Source organism: Arachis hypogaea, chromosome 5 (genome assembly GCF_003086295.3).
Source record: "Arachis hypogaea cultivar Tifrunner chromosome 5, arahy.Tifrunner.gnm2.J5K5, whole genome shotgun sequence".
NCBI lineage: Eukaryota > Viridiplantae > Streptophyta > Magnoliopsida > Fabales > Fabaceae > Arachis > Arachis hypogaea.
This window is the reverse complement of record NC_092040.1, coordinates 11,006,927-11,022,719: the sequence shown is the minus strand read 5'-3', so window position 1 is coordinate 11,022,719 and position 15,793 is coordinate 11,006,927. Positions and strand designations below refer to the sequence as shown.

General features: G+C 39.1%; 2 protein-coding genes across 2 annotated transcripts; one reads left to right on the top strand and one right to left on the bottom strand.

Moving 5' to 3' along the window:
* Positions 1–9,864: 9,864 nt before the first annotated feature.
* On the top strand, positions 9,865–12,368 carry LOC112803259 (uncharacterized). The gene is made up of 2 exons (XM_025846768.1): positions 9,865–10,477; positions 10,558–12,368. Exons 1-2 carry the CDS (start codon positions 9,865–9,867, stop codon positions 12,366–12,368), a joined length of 2,424 nt encoding a protein of 807 aa, XP_025702553.1.
* Positions 12,369–13,628: 1,260 nt separating this feature from the next.
* LOC140184812 (serine/threonine-protein phosphatase 7 long form homolog) lies at positions 13,629–15,450 on the bottom strand. The gene is made up of 5 exons (XM_072237991.1): positions 15,388–15,450; positions 14,398–14,823; positions 14,099–14,292; positions 13,924–14,005; positions 13,629–13,844 (listed from the first exon to the last, which is right to left on the bottom strand). The coding sequence occupies exons 1-5, from the start codon at positions 15,448–15,450 to the stop codon at positions 13,629–13,631; spliced, it is 981 nt and encodes a 326-aa protein (XP_072094092.1).
* Positions 15,451–15,793: the final 343 nt, after the last annotated feature.

Sequence of the window (15,793 nt, the reverse complement as noted above, 5' to 3'; positions counted from 1 at the left end):
TTTATGAGACAATTTATTTTTGTCTCATGAATATTAGAAAACAGAACATTGCTGAGAAGAGAGAAGCTAACACCAGCATGTATCTTGATTCGGTTGCCTTGTGCTATGCAACCTACATCCAGTCTCCTCCATAACAATGGAGGAATTTCCACTATAGTTAAATGTATTACATACACCAATTCCACAGGATTGACACAATCCTTTCACACTCAAGTTCTAACCTAACTTGATATTGGCTATGCTAATATCTAACTCTTCACTCTTAGTGCTCACCCAACTAAGAAAGGGGTACCTCACTGGTACTGGATACAAGACACAAACTTACCTAAAGAAATCTGAAAATAACTCTAGGCTTTTCTCTCAAGTGTATCACTCAGCCTTTTTCCACTCATGGCTTTTACTTGAACTCTCTCATTATGCCTTTTCACTCAAGAAATTACAGAAAGATAAACATTAAAAAGGAGAATTACAATTTGTAAAACATGAATGAGATTGACTTCATCAACAACCTCTTTGCTATGTGATAAACCAGACTTGCACGTCTCTGAGTTGGTTCTTCATTTTGGCCGAATGCTTCTTTAAAAGAAAGCACTATCCAAGTAGAGGAACTTCTTTAGGGATCTCTTCACAGAACACACTTACCAAACTCTGGTTTTCTCTCCTTACTTCAAACTGAAGTGATTTTTCTATTTGTATTATTTCAATTTTTCATACCATAGGCTTGCTTTACACAGTTGACTTCTTCTTCTCACAAAAACAGAGCAACAGCTACGCAAAAGAGAGATGAGATTGTAGCAAAGATTTCATATTTCATGCATTCATACCTTTTATCTTCTCTTTCATCCTTTTTTCAATATCTTCAAAGATATGAACCATTTATTTTTGCTTTGGCTCCAAGTTCCTTTCTTGACTGTTGATCCACAACAAAACTCCATAACATCCATTTTTTTCATTTTACCAGAAATGGATATGAGGAAAAAGGAAGCTTCAGCAAGTTACTTTAGGGTACCAATAATGGAAAGATCTTTCTGATTTATCTAAGATCTGATTTTGCCCTGACTTCTAATTTCTTCTTCTTTCTTCTTTGTAGCTAACCCTTTTTTTAAGATGTGAGTCATGGCATGACCATCTCTGACATAGCTTAGCTTGCTTTGATTAGGGTGATTAGACATTAGCTTTTTGTGATTTACCTTTCTCTCTCTTTCTTTTTTGATGAAAGTACAAGAAGAGCAAATCTCTCTTTTTCTCTTTTGTTCTGATGCTGACCGAAGCAAGTAGAGAGAGGGAAGTCTTCAATCTTAGATGAGAAGCTTGATGGAGTCAACTTGGACTTGGGTTAGATATATTTTCATTCAACCCAACAAAATCTATTGCTTAACAACCTTAGACTTTTAGTGCTTTGTAGCCCACTTTGTTTCTGATTTGATTTTTCTTCCTATTTGGGCTGCTGCAATATTCTTTCTTTAGCCTGCAACACTTTATCAAGCACAATTAAAAAACTAATTGAGTGTTTAACCCACTAAAAATAATATTTATCATCATCAAATTAATTTAGTTAATTTCTTAACTCAACAAATAATTATAATAATTACTGAAATAAATAATTTAAAAATATTTACCGAAATAAATATTCCTCTCTTATATCGTTTACACTGTAAACGAGATGTGTAATCTTTGACATTCTTCACACACATTTCATATCTTTTTCTATCTCATTTTTCTCACAAAAATAATGCAACAATGGCCAGTAACAGCGTATACATAGTTGTGTACTTGTGTGTGTTTATCCCAATTGTCGTATGAGAAATAATGACAACGGGGTGACATTTGAGTGTGAGAATTCGATACTGTTGCGCACTCAACGTGTAAGTATGTTGTCAGAGTTGAAGAGTTTGATATTGAGCAACTTCGGTGGTATAGAAGCGAGGGAGGTCAGAAGGATAGGGTATAAGTTGCTAGCAAATATGGGTAATAGAGTTTTCCGGTTTCGACAATTTCGCCTTTTAGGGGACGAGCATGTTCGACTCATGTTCGACATCCATGGGAGGATCATGGCGGAACAGGTGATGGAGCTTTACGCCAAAGTTGGAGATATTGGTGGTGGTGGTTCTGTACATTCGACCAATGTCCAGGACGATCGACCTCTTGCACCACCACCGATCCATCTCGCCATTCCAGTTGACGAGGCGGAGGAGGGCGACGAGGAGTTAAACGAAGAATACATGGCGAATAGTGCCAACAGTGATTCTTCCGAAAGGGGCGATGAAGAGGAGTTTGTACCCGAGACGCTCGCCCAGACTGTGGCACACCATGTCTTACCTCCACCTCACCCAATTCCGACGCTATCGGCAGTGCCAAGTCACTATCATAGTCTGGATCTTGACGCCATGCATGAGAGGACTCCATTTTCTAACACAGGAGAAAAAGATTACAACTTGGACAGTGGGGTAGAGTTTCGGGTCGGCCATAGGTTCAAATGCCGAGATGCAGTGCTACAGGGTGTGAAGAACTATAGTATTTGCAGGAGTGTTGAGTACCGGGTGATCGAATCGGACCGATTAAAGTACCATGTGCAGTGCCGGCAAGCTGCAAATGGGTGTCAATGGAGCCTCTGTGTGGCCCTTCGACAGAACTTCGGATACTGGTAAGTTCAACTTTAATTGTGCTTTTGAGTACTTTTGTGCAATATATTAAGTAGGTTTGAGATATGACTGAACCAATACTATTTTGTTGTGTTAGTGAGGTTCGGAGGGTTGGTGGAGTGTACAGTTGTTTAGAACTCACCATGTCTCAAGACCATCGTCAGTTAGACAGCAGTCTCATCTGCAGGATCATATTGCTATTGATACAGTCCAACTCTTCCATCAGCATTTCGGTGTTGCAAGGTGTGGTATGGGCGAGCTATCACTTCAAACCCTCCTACAGAAAGGTATGGATGGCGAAGAAGAAAGCAATTGCACAGATCTACAGGGATTGGAAAGAGTCATACAATATGGTGCCAAAGCTGCTTCAGGCACTACAGTAGCAACCCATTAGTCAACGTTAAGTTTAGATCCCCGATGAATTAGTCCTTAATCTATTAGGTTAAAAGATACCGTATATAAAAAAATAGTTTTCTTAATGTCAATCTTTTAGAAAATCTAATTCAATCTTATTTATAAATAACTTTTCATTTATTATTAAGAGATTTAAAGTATATACCATTATGAGTAATATATAGACAGATAGAACGGACCCACGAAGTAAAGTTCAAATTATATCTTTCTTGGTCTCGTTAAGCGTTTCTTTAGATTAATTATATATATATATATAGGGTAAAAAACCATAATAAGCCAACTGGCTCAAAAAATTACGTAAATACGCCAAAGCAAAAATCGTTTCAGCAATAAGCCAGATCGCATTTTTATATAATTCGAACCAGCTTGGTTCGAACTCTATTTGTTAGTAAATCGAACCAGCTGAGTTCGAATTACGGTTAATAAATCGAACCAGCCTGGTCCGAATTAAGAATGAAGGTAATTCGAACCAGGTTGGTTCGAATTATAGAGAGAGAAGGTTCCCATGTAATTCGAACCGGGTTGGTTCGAATTACACCAATCATAGTTCGAACCAGGCCGGTTCGAATTAGTGTGAGACCACATACCGGCGGTGATTGGACTCCACCACCTTGTACTGTACCCCTCGCCGGATGCTGTAAGTCTTCACACTTAAAAGGGCCTCATCTTTATCCTGGAATTGCTGACCAACCTGGAACTCTGTCAGACCAGTACTCCCTTCCGCATCTCTAGCTCCGAATCCAACAGCATGCCCAAAAACCCCCTCATGTCTCATGGCGTCCAAGTCCAACGAGGAAAAATGTGGTGGATACTGCTGTGTGCCAGAGCTAGAACCACCTACCTCCAATGCAGGCCCAGTCGCTCCAATATCATCAGCGCTATCATCGTCAATCATATCCGGCTTGACGTCATCCTCCTCTTCATCGTCCAAAAAACCGTCTCCTACGCCAACAGGTGCAACTCCCACTAAAGCGTTAGGCAAATTTTCCCTTTCCACTACCTCGTCGCCTTCGGTGCCATTGAGGTCAACAGCGAAAGATGGGGAGGCGACATGTTGGACCACTGGTTCGTACACAGGGACGGACGAGGAAGCAACGGCAGGCCGGGAACTAGAACCTGCTGGATTCGCTATAGTGTTCGTATTCCTGTTCGAACCGCCGGAGCTGGATACAACATCAACCAGCCGTGCCAACAACTCCGGTGTCCTCACCTCCGGAAACTGCCGCCGACAAAGAAACATTACTTGCAAGTCCACATCATTATTAATCGTGAAGCAATCATACTTCACCGTATTCTGTAGCACCGTGACTGGAATGCGATAGAAAAACTTCTTTACCCGCTTCACACCCTCCAGACCGAGCTTCATTAGTACAGCGCTAACAAGGTCATCATAACTCGTCGTAGATGTTATGACAATACATAGCGGATTCTTATCTGTGAACTTTACTCCGGAACGAGTTTTTCTATTAACAGATCCTCTGTGGTGCACCAAAACCACAAAACTCTCCTCACTAGCCATCCTACTCCCTCTAATGAGACTAATTCACGTTTGGAACCATATATATACAGCTCAGTATCACACTAATTCGAACCGGCCTGGTTCGAACTATGATTGGTGTAATTCGAACCAACCCGGTTCGAATTACATGGGAACCTTCTCTCTCTATAATTCGAACTAACCTGGTTCGAATTACCTTCATTCTTAATTCGAACCAGACTGGTTCGATTTATTAACCGTAATTCGAACTCAGCTGGTTCGATTTACTAACAAATAGAGTTCGAACCAAGCTGGTTCGAATTATATAAAAATGCGATCTGGCTTATTGCTGAAACGATTTTTGCTTTGGCGTATTTACGTAATTTTTTGAGCCAGTTGGCTTATTATGGTTTTTTACCCTTATATATATATTTATACATAAATATAATAATTAATTTATAGACTGATATTTTGTATGTGCATTAATTTTTTTAAAATTGTTTTATATGTAATTATTTCTAATGAAAAACACTTTATTTTTGCATTCAATGCTTTTCTATAATTTTTTCTATAATTAATTTTATAAATTTCACGTTTTATACTATGCTAGACTCATTAAATGAGGTCTTTTTTTGTTGGACAGCGAATATAATAATCACTCCCAAAACTGCTAATTATATAATCAAAAGTCAACCAACAACTAACAACTAGAAGATACAAAAGATTTTGGAAAAAGTTCAATTTGCATTCATCCAAAGGCAGTTAATTTCTGAATGCATAGTTAGCCTTTCTATTTAGTACCTTAACCAATTTCATGTAACTTTAAATATTTGAATTATGCAACATCTAATCACTTTTAAATTTAAAGAGAAAAAAATACATATATCACTCCTCTTGTATAATCATAAAAAAAAATCTTACTATCATGAGTTTTAAAGGCACATTTTAAAAACATAAGAAAATATATTATTATACACTTTAAATACAAATTAACCCAATTCTTAAAAAAAATACAGGACGGTTTTTTTACTATTAAATTTTTCTCTAATATTAAAACATCTTCTAAAAATCAAAAAGAAAAATATACCAACCCACAAAATATGTATATTTTCTGAACAAAACATTTATTTTTCAGATTTTACAATATTATCAGGGAGAATGCTCTGTCAACTATGCTGTTTGTAATACCCTACCACACAGAGCCTTACGCTTAAGTCGTAAAGCAGAGATGACGAGGTATTATGACTTCTAAAAGAAAAGACTTAAATAAATATAGTTGAAAATAATTTTATAATAAGGAGCCTAGAAGAATAAGCTAATCAAAAGCGAAAACAAAAAATCGTATCACACTCGTGCGTATAAGCGTAAGCAGAATGGACAAGATCAATGAGAGCTGGAAAACGTAATGTACATATCAGAGTTCCAAAACACAGATATCAAGCTCCAGACTCGACTTGCGAAGTTAAGGCCGGCCAGAGTATATAATTATATATTTATATATATACAACCCAAAATAAAACTCAAACTACAAAATAAACACATGTATCTCCAAGTCAACCTCTAGGAGGGACAAAATACAAAATATACATGTGGAGATTTTATAAACATATATACATAGCCTAAAACAAAATATGACAGTCCAAAAGATAGTTATTCGCTTGTAAGGAGGGTCTCCAGACGTTCAATGATGTGCCTCTCGACCTGCATCTGAAAAACAACAAAATATATATGGAATGAGAACCGGAGGTTCTCAGTATGGTAAAGGTGCCCACATAGATAATATATAAGGTCCCGGAAAAGTCAGAGGCGATCCTAGAACTCCGACACTCAGGTTTAAAACTTAAAGTTTATAAATGGAAAACCATAAACAGGGTAGGTTATCTAAGGTTCTTATTTCTAATTCCTTTCTAACTTAAGCCCTAACTTCCGCCTTCCTCCAATCGTCCAAAACTCTGATGCACAGAAAAATAATACAGATAAAGCAAACACAAGTAGAATATAGATACATCAAGTAGCAAATATAGTAGATAAGCATAATAATCACATAAGCAAGCCCAATTAATGCATACTCAAACAAAACATGCATATGCCTATGATGTATGTTTGTCCTATGGCTGATGAGTCTCATTTGTCGGTTATAAAGTCAAACCCGACATGTCCGGTAGCTAACCCAGACACTGTCTCTCTGTTGCGCATCAATACCATTAGAGGGAATACGTGCCCTGTCACCATTAGAGGGATTATGTGCCCTGCCACCATTAGAGGTATTAGGTGCCCTGTAACCCTTACAATAAGAGAGAAAACACAGACATACTTGTCATCAATCATCCTCAACTATGTCTCATTTATTATATTTATTCAAATTTAATCATAATCTTCATACCTCTCATTCTGTCTACCAAAAATCCCAACTCAAACATAATTAATTCTTTCTAATTAATTCAAACTCAAAATGTAATTCTTTTCTTAATAACTCAAAATCAAATTATAAAATCCTTAAAAATATAAATCTTTCTAAATAACAACTTCAAATGAAGTCTCATATTTTCATAAAAATTTCAATAGCATCTCCTCTAAAACTTGGACTTTTGCCACCCCTTAAGAGTTCCAACCCCCAAATCAAACACCTCTCAATTATTCAAATCATTCCTAATATCAAATTATTTCAAAATCAAATCAATTCTAATATTAAATCTTTTTTCAAAACCAACCAACTCCAATATTAAACCATTTACAAAATTGAATCACACATCACATACCATATACCCAATCCATCAAGAATTTATTCAGTTATTCCTATCTTAAGGTCTTCTAGTCTAAGTTTTCACGTGACATTAAACATTAACTACGAAAAACTAAAACCATATCTTAGTCGATTTCTCTCTAAGTTCGGAACAACTTAAAAACCTCTCCTTTCACAAGCTCCAAGTCTCCAAACGTCAATTCTTCAAACCTAACTACTGGGATTTCGTTCCAAACCGCCCAATTGAACTTTAAATCAACTAGAACATAATGTATTTTACACAATATCACTATAATAATCATAGAGTTCACTAATTCAATGATTTACAAGAGTTTAACAGTTTTTTACCTTACCCACAGATCTATTGGACAAAACTCAGTGATTATCCGCTGCTAGAGTTTACCTAAACCATCAAAATCATTTAATTTCTCAATACTCAAACCCCCTAAAATCACGAAATTGGGAAGAGGTAGAACTAGAAGAGAAACACCAATTTCTTACCACTTTGTTCCGATAGAATTGAAGAGAATTCTGAGACAAATACGTAGTCGCTGACGGCTCGTCAATCAAAATTCTGGATTGAAAGTTACGGGCGACAGAAGTTAACATGGTGAGGGTTAGGGATTTACGGTAATCTCTCTCATTCGGTTAAAGAATGATGAACGAAATGAAGATGACTAAAGATTGGTCCTTATATATGTGTCTTGGGTCCGGTTCGAATCTAGTTCAACCGGTTTGGTCCGTTAGTCCGATTTTGGGCCAATATCTTTAAAATCAGTGTCAAAACTCATATTTTAATTATTTCTACTTCATTAAACTATAAAATTTAATTTTCTAATTTTTTTAATTAATAATTAATTTATTAGTTAATTATTTATTAATTATTGGGGTTTACACTGTTAATACCAATAAGAAAGAAAGAGAAAATTATAATTTATTACATCTATAAATAGATCAATATGGGAAGAACACTACCATGAAAAACATAAATACATACACACACTGTTTGTGTTAGTTTTTGCAGCATTGCATGATGGATAACAACTTTCTTAACCTGTTTTCCACTCTTTGAGAAAGGAGGGTGTCATTTGCAGAACTAGCAAGGCAGTATGAGATGGCAGTGATCCAAGCCAACAACAACAATGATGATGAAATTTTGAAAATAAAGAAGAGGGTAAAACTACAACTGATAGATGATATAAGTTCAACGAAAGCTACATTTAAGAAGAGATGTGCCGGGTTGTTGAAAAAGTTGGAGCAGATCGCCATCCTTTGTGACATTCAGGCTTGTATTGCCATCTTTTGTAGGTACAATTTCAATTTCAATTTGAACCTAGATTTAAATTGTAACAAATCATTTCAACCCCATTCTTCAAAAAGTTAAGCCCATAAGAAAGAAAGAAATTTTTTAGGGTCAGCGATCTTTAATATTTAAAAAGTTATGGTGTGGATTCAATATATTATCCATATGTGTGAGAGACCTTTTTCACTTCTTTTTATCAACATTAATTTCTATTTTTTGTCACAGAATAAAATCTTTTTAAACTTCTTTTTGTTTTTTAAAAACATTTCTTTTCTGAGTTGGGTATAGGTTTTGGGAAAGTCTAGGGGGCCAGCAGTTTTGTTGAATTTTGGCCAGCATGTAACCAGCAGAAAAAGGTGAGTCGTTGGATGAAATCTCACACCAATCTCACACCATTAAATCATCATTGATGACTATTTGATGGCTATCAATCACAAAAGTTGCTGGCCCCTAACATTGCTCATAGGTTTTTTAGGCAAATATATCTTAATATATATGAAAAAAAAATGCATCCATTCAAGCCTCTTAAACCAACCCAATAAAAAGACCTCACCTATAGAAATCTAAAAAAAAAGTTATACAAAAAAAAAAACGGATTACTTTTTCATTTACACCTTAAACTCACACACACGTATTTTATTGTGAACTCTTCCACCTAAAATCCACACATATGAATAATATATTGAATCCACACCAAAAAACTTTCTTTAATATTTTTGTCATTATTTAACCAATATAAATATTAAATTATCTTTAACAAATAAATTTTACTAATTTATATGTATAAATTTTAATAAATATAAATATAAATTATTTATTTTTATGTACAAAATTTGGTTCATTAATTAGAATATGGAAAATATTTTGGTGTATTATGAGAAAATGGACTTACAGTGTGTATTACAAATATGTGGACGTGTCAGATGTAGAGGTAACACGCAGGGGGCGTGGTGCCTTCAACACGCAGGGGGCGTGGAGGCTACGTGGCACGCTCTAATTGAGCCACGTAAGCAGCACGCAGGGGGCGTGCTGAGTCAGCACGCAGGGGGCGTGCTGACGTGGCGGAAGCTGGTTGGCCCGTTTGCTGCACCACGTGGGGGGCGTGCTGCGTCAGCACGCCGGTGGCGTGCTGACGTGGCGGAAGCTGATTAGTCCAAGTGTGAACCACGTGGGGGGCGTGGTAAGTTCACAGCTCTATATAAGGTAGAGCTCGATAGTGTTTTCCATACTGAGTGAGTGAGATTTGAGTGTGTTGTGAGGATTCTTTGATGTTGTAGTTGGTGCAATGGAGGACACCGCAAATTTGGTGGTGTATCGTAATGGTGAGATAATACGTAATACTCATGAGGGAGTGAGGTTTGTGTCACAAAATTCGTTTTCGTTTGTGGTTCCATGCACGATGACGTTAATGGAGCTGCAGAACGGGCTATGTCAGAGCATGGAGAATGGTACGTTAATGAGAGTGAGCAGAATTCTGTACCGAAATCCGGTTGTGGTTTTTGGTGGCCTAATACAGTTTGATACCATTCCGATCACGGATGAGGCGAGTATGCAGAATATGTTTGAAATTCACCGGCAGACTTATATGAGACACCCACAGATTGAGTTGTACGTTGAGTTTGAAGCTGAAGAGGCAGTAGCGGTCCAAAATGATATAGATGTAAATGATGATATAGCTGCAGTGTACGAAGGTATGAATAGTGACAGCGAAGAGGACTTCGAAGCCACTTATGAAGCCGGCGATGAAGATGAGGATGGTGATGTGGGAGTTGAGGCAGCAGTGGAGAATGTAGTGGTTCGTCCCTCGAGCAGTCAACCGATGGGCGTTCCACCTTTTATGTGTGAGTTGGATCTCGACGCCATGCATGCCCCCGAGTTTCCGGAATATGCAAACAGAGGTACGTGTTGACTAAATACGAAGTTTTTGTTACTTTATACCTTGGAGTGTGCAATAAACGATGATTTCGGCTTTCTGTAGGTATTGTTGATCCTGAGGACGGAGAGTTCCGAATTGGAATGGAATACAGCTCTAGAAAGTCGGTCGTTGCAGCAATTAGAAGTTTCACTATATCTAGAGGAGTTGACTATGATGTGTTTGAGTCTGAGCCACAGACGTTCTATGCAAAATGCAAGATGTACGGGCGTGGATGTGACTGGCTTATCCGAGCCAGCTTGATACGGAGAAAAGGTTGTTGGGAGATACGCAGATACAACGGTAGGCACACGTGCACCATCGGAACGATTTCACAAGATCATTCCAAGTTGGACTCAGATACAGTTGCTGAGGCTATAAGGCCCTTGGTCGAGTCGGACCCGTCCATCAAGGTGAAATCTATAATTGCGGAAGTCCAGTCAAGGTTCAACTATACCATCAGTTATCGAAAGGCTTGGTTGGCAAAGCAGAAGTCAGTTGCGCTCGTTTTCGGTGATTGGGAGGAATCCTACCAAGCATTGCCGTGGTGGCTCTCGGTCATGGTGCAGAAGATTCCTGGTTCAGTTGTCCAAATAGAAACACGACCACTCTACAACGGGAACGAGGAGGCACAAGGTGTAAAAATACTTCATCGTGTATTTTGGAGTTTCAATCCATGCATTAGGGCATTCAGGCATTGCAAACCCCTGGTTCAGGTTGACGGCACACACCTATACGGAAAATACAAAGGTACACTTCTAGTCGCTGTTGCACAAGATGGGAACCAGAACATTGTGCCTATCGCCTTTGCCTTGGTGGAAGGTGAGACAGCTGATGTGTGGCACTTCTTCCTCAGGAATCTGCGAGAGTATGTTGTTAGAAAAGACGGTGTGGGTATGATCTCAGACCGGCATGAGTCAATACGGGCAGCAGTTAATCGTTCCGGTGGTGACTGGCAACCTCCAAGAGCATGGTGGATGTTTTGTATAAGACACATCGGCAGTAACTTCTTAAGGGCATTCAAAGTCCCTCACTTGCAGAAGCTTGTTGTCAATATAGGGTATTCAAGAACGGTGGAGGAGTACAATACCAACTATAAGAGGTTGGAAGAGCGAGGCGAGGCATATGCCAGGTGGTGCGATGCCATCGGACTCAGACATTGGGTATTGGCATTCGACGAAGGACATCGATGGGGCCATATGACAACAAACCTTGTGGAGTGTATTAACTCAGTGTTGAAGGGTGCCCGTAATCTATCTGTGTTGGCGCTGGTACGAGCAACATATTATAGGTTAAATGAACTCTTTACGCGGAAGAGTGCGGAGTCTCACGAACGCAAGCGTGCTGGATTTACGTTCTCCGCATTTGCGCAACAGCGGATAGAGGCAAGTATGCAACAGGCTGGGAACATAGTTGTGCACCGCTTTGATAGAAGAAATGAGGTGTTTGAGGTGCGCGAAACGACTACTGAAAAGGTGTTAGTTGTTGATCTAGCGCGACGGACGTGTGACTGTGGGCACTTTCAGGTTGAACGAATACCATGTCGCCATGTTATTGCTTGCTGTGCTAACCAGCGTCTTGATTGGCAGTTGTATGTGCATGATGTGTACAAGATGACGGAAGTTCGTAAGGTTTATAGGTTTGAGTTCACACCCTTAGGAGATCCTGAGTCATGGCCTGCTTATGAGGGACCCACATTGGTCGCTAATCCCGCACAGAGGCGGACGTCTAAAGGCAGGCCCAAACTGACCCGATACCTGAATGAGATGGACTCACGTGACATGCGTGGTCCTCGGATATGCCGTCTCTGTGGGGCTCAGGGTCATAGTCGGAGTAAGTGTCCGCAGCGTGCTGGACCTAGTGGTGCTGGTTCGTAGTTTAGTTTACTCATGTTTGTACTTTTTAGTTTGCATTTCGTCAGTTAGTGCTTGTATTATCATTCGTGTTTGTACTTTTTTATTTGTATTTTTTCAAATGAAGTCTATCCATTGATATCTAACTGTCTGCTTAATATTGTCATTAACTGATTTTCTTAAGTTAATATACAAAACATGGAACTACAGGTTACATAAGTTACCAAAGCAAACATTAAACACGAATTACAGTATACAGAAAAGGGAACTTCAGGTTACATAAGTTAGCAAAGCAAACATTAAACACGAATTACATTAAATTAACTCTGAAAATAAAATCTAGATAACCTAAACCGAAGCTCACTTCTTTCCACCAAAGTACCTCAGTCCCTTACCCATAATGCCCAGACTGAACCGCGATGGAGTATACCTATCAGGTGGATTTCGCTCCGTCCGTAGGTCATATGGGTGACCTCGAACTGAGTCATCCACCCCCGGAGCTCCCGAACCACCTGCCTCTGTCGGAGCGGCCGAACCACCTGCATCTGTAGGAGCGGCCGAACCACCTGCATCTGTCGGAGCGGATGATCCAGGGTTGAACGTGTCAACAACTGTGTATGCCCACTGACGATGCATAAAACCACTATCACATGATGCACTCGCTGACGTGCGGTCGGAAGTACGACCCTGCAAACCATGAGCCGTATCTACCAATGCCCTACGTGGATCAGCTGACACCGACAGTGAAGGGATACCACTGAAATCTGACCAGCCACCCAAACCAGCCTCTCCGCCACTGGAGAAGTCAAACCAATCTGTACCAGAAGGAATGGTAAGTACGGGATCATCATGATGGCCGGACGGACCGTGGTCACTGTGCTGAGAATGGTGGCTGCTCTGAGCGTGGGGGGTGTGCTCAGAGTGCTGAGAGTGGTGACTGGCCTGAGAGTGAGCATGACTGTAGGCCGGTGGCTGTGGTATATAATAAGGAATCGGCTCAAACACTGCATGCTGTGGGGCAGGTGGCTGTGGTATATAATAAGGAATCGGCTCAAACACTGCATGCTGTGGGGGAGGTGGCTGTGGGGCAGGTGGCTGTGGATGATGAGGAACGTAGGCCGTCAATCTCAACAGATGTCCATAGGAGCGTACGTACCAATCCCGATACTCTACCGTCGGGAAAAAATCCCAGGTCGGAGGGGGGTGCCGATCCCGCAGTCGACTGTGTCGCCTGTTGGCCCACTCCTCTATCCATGCCCCATGCAAAACTGTCCAGTCATGTAGCTACACTCCACGTAGAACGACGCAATGCTGATCAACTGGAATATCTCTAACTGCCCCCGGGGGAGGTTGTGCATATCCATACTGACGCATCACTCTGTCCGCAGGGTGCCACTCGACACACTCGAATGACAACAACGGAGCAACGATGTCACACACCTCAAGATGGGGATATAACTCGTCCGGAACGATCAATCCGTGATACGGCCGCCACTCAAACTACCACAGTATTATTGGCATATTAGAACCCTAACAATAATGGATTGAAAAACGGAACAGCTAAAATATAACTAATTACCTCTTCCATGTAGTCTATGTCATGCCTGAATGTCTCTACGGTCTTGGATAACCACGCTGTAGTCCGTTTCGAATGACTCCACCTGACACATTATTAATCGAAAAAATTTAAATAAAACAGCATATGTCAAACATGCATCATGAATATAACACAAGACTAAAATAAGACTTATTACCTCATGGCAACTGGTATCTGGGCGGGTGGAAGGGTTTGTCTCGGTACGGGAGCAAGAAACGGCATTCGCTCCCATGCCCAAACAAACAATAGATTCAGAGGGCCATCCATCTCCTTAGTATCATATCGTGAAGCACGGCATAGTGCTCTGTAAAGATGAGCGAGACAAGCTGACCCCCAACTGTAAGTATGGATCTGCTCGAAATCGCGAAGCAATGGTAAATACTTCGCATGTGCTTATGCGGTCGACTTGTCCGTGAATAGGGTCGACCCTAACAAACAGAATATATGACATCTGACGTATCTCCTGATGGACTCCTCAGTATTCAACGGCTCTGCATCTCTAATACGTCGAACCCAAGCCAACTTTATATAGGACTTCGCATTATGACTGACTGATGGCTCACGACCGAATATTGCTATGCCCTGATTTTGAACAAACTCGCTGCTACTATCTGTCCATCCACTGACAGGCTCTCCATCAATGGGTAGCCCGAATATATGAGCAACGTCCTCTAATGTCACTGTAACCTCACCGATTGGCAATACAAAGCTATGGGTTTCAGGCCTCCACCTTTCAACCAGAGCAGCTAACATGGGGTGAAATCCTCTTATGACTCCAATTCTGGAGACGTGGTAGAATCCCGTGGCGCGCAAGTGGTTCTCCACAATCGGATTCCACGTCTGTGGTGGATCCAGTTTACGCACCAACAAATTCCTGTTAGGCTGCATTAACAAAATTACATGTTACATTAATTAAATAATAATGCTTATAATATTATAATAATATATATTATACGGTAACAATTATATAATAATATATATATGTATTCTACATAATATAATAAATAATATATATCATAAAAAAATAATAATATTATAAATAACATAATAATATTATAAATAATATAATATTATAATCATATCATATAATAATATTATAAACAATATAATAATAAATATATATTATACTTTACGATAATAATTCATACTGTTATAATATATTATTATTTTTTATACATTTTACATATTTAATTTATTATAATATTTACTTACTAAATTCTTTAATAATAATACAGTATAATATAATTTAGTTACTAAATATATTATTATTATTATTATTATTATTATTATTATTATTATTTTATAGAAAAAAATTTTATATTCTTAAAATATTTAAAAATATACAGAATAATATTTTTAGCACCAAAATATATATGTATCATAAAAAAATACATAAAAAATAAAATAATTTAATTTAAATACATAAAAAAAAATTTATTTACTTACATAAATGGGATGATCGAGATAGTTGATAATATGTTCTTCAGGGGCTAGATAATTACGTACCATTTTTTTTCTAATCCTCTAAACTAATACTCTTATTATTTCCACACATAAACTTAACTCACTACTATTCACTACTAGTTACTATACCCTCCTTACTAATACAACTAAACTCACTTCTTTCTCTCCTTCTCCCGTGTAACACTTCCCCTCTCTCACTTTCAGGTTTGATTTCCCCTCTTTCACTTTCAGCTTTGATTTTATGAAGGAAGAAGCCCCTCCTGCATGCATATATATATATACATGGACTGCTACCGCTGGTTCCCGGGGTGGGGGGCTGTCTCCTGCATGCAGACAGGACGCAACACGCCCCCCGCGTGGTTGCATTGGGACTCCGCGACGCTGACAG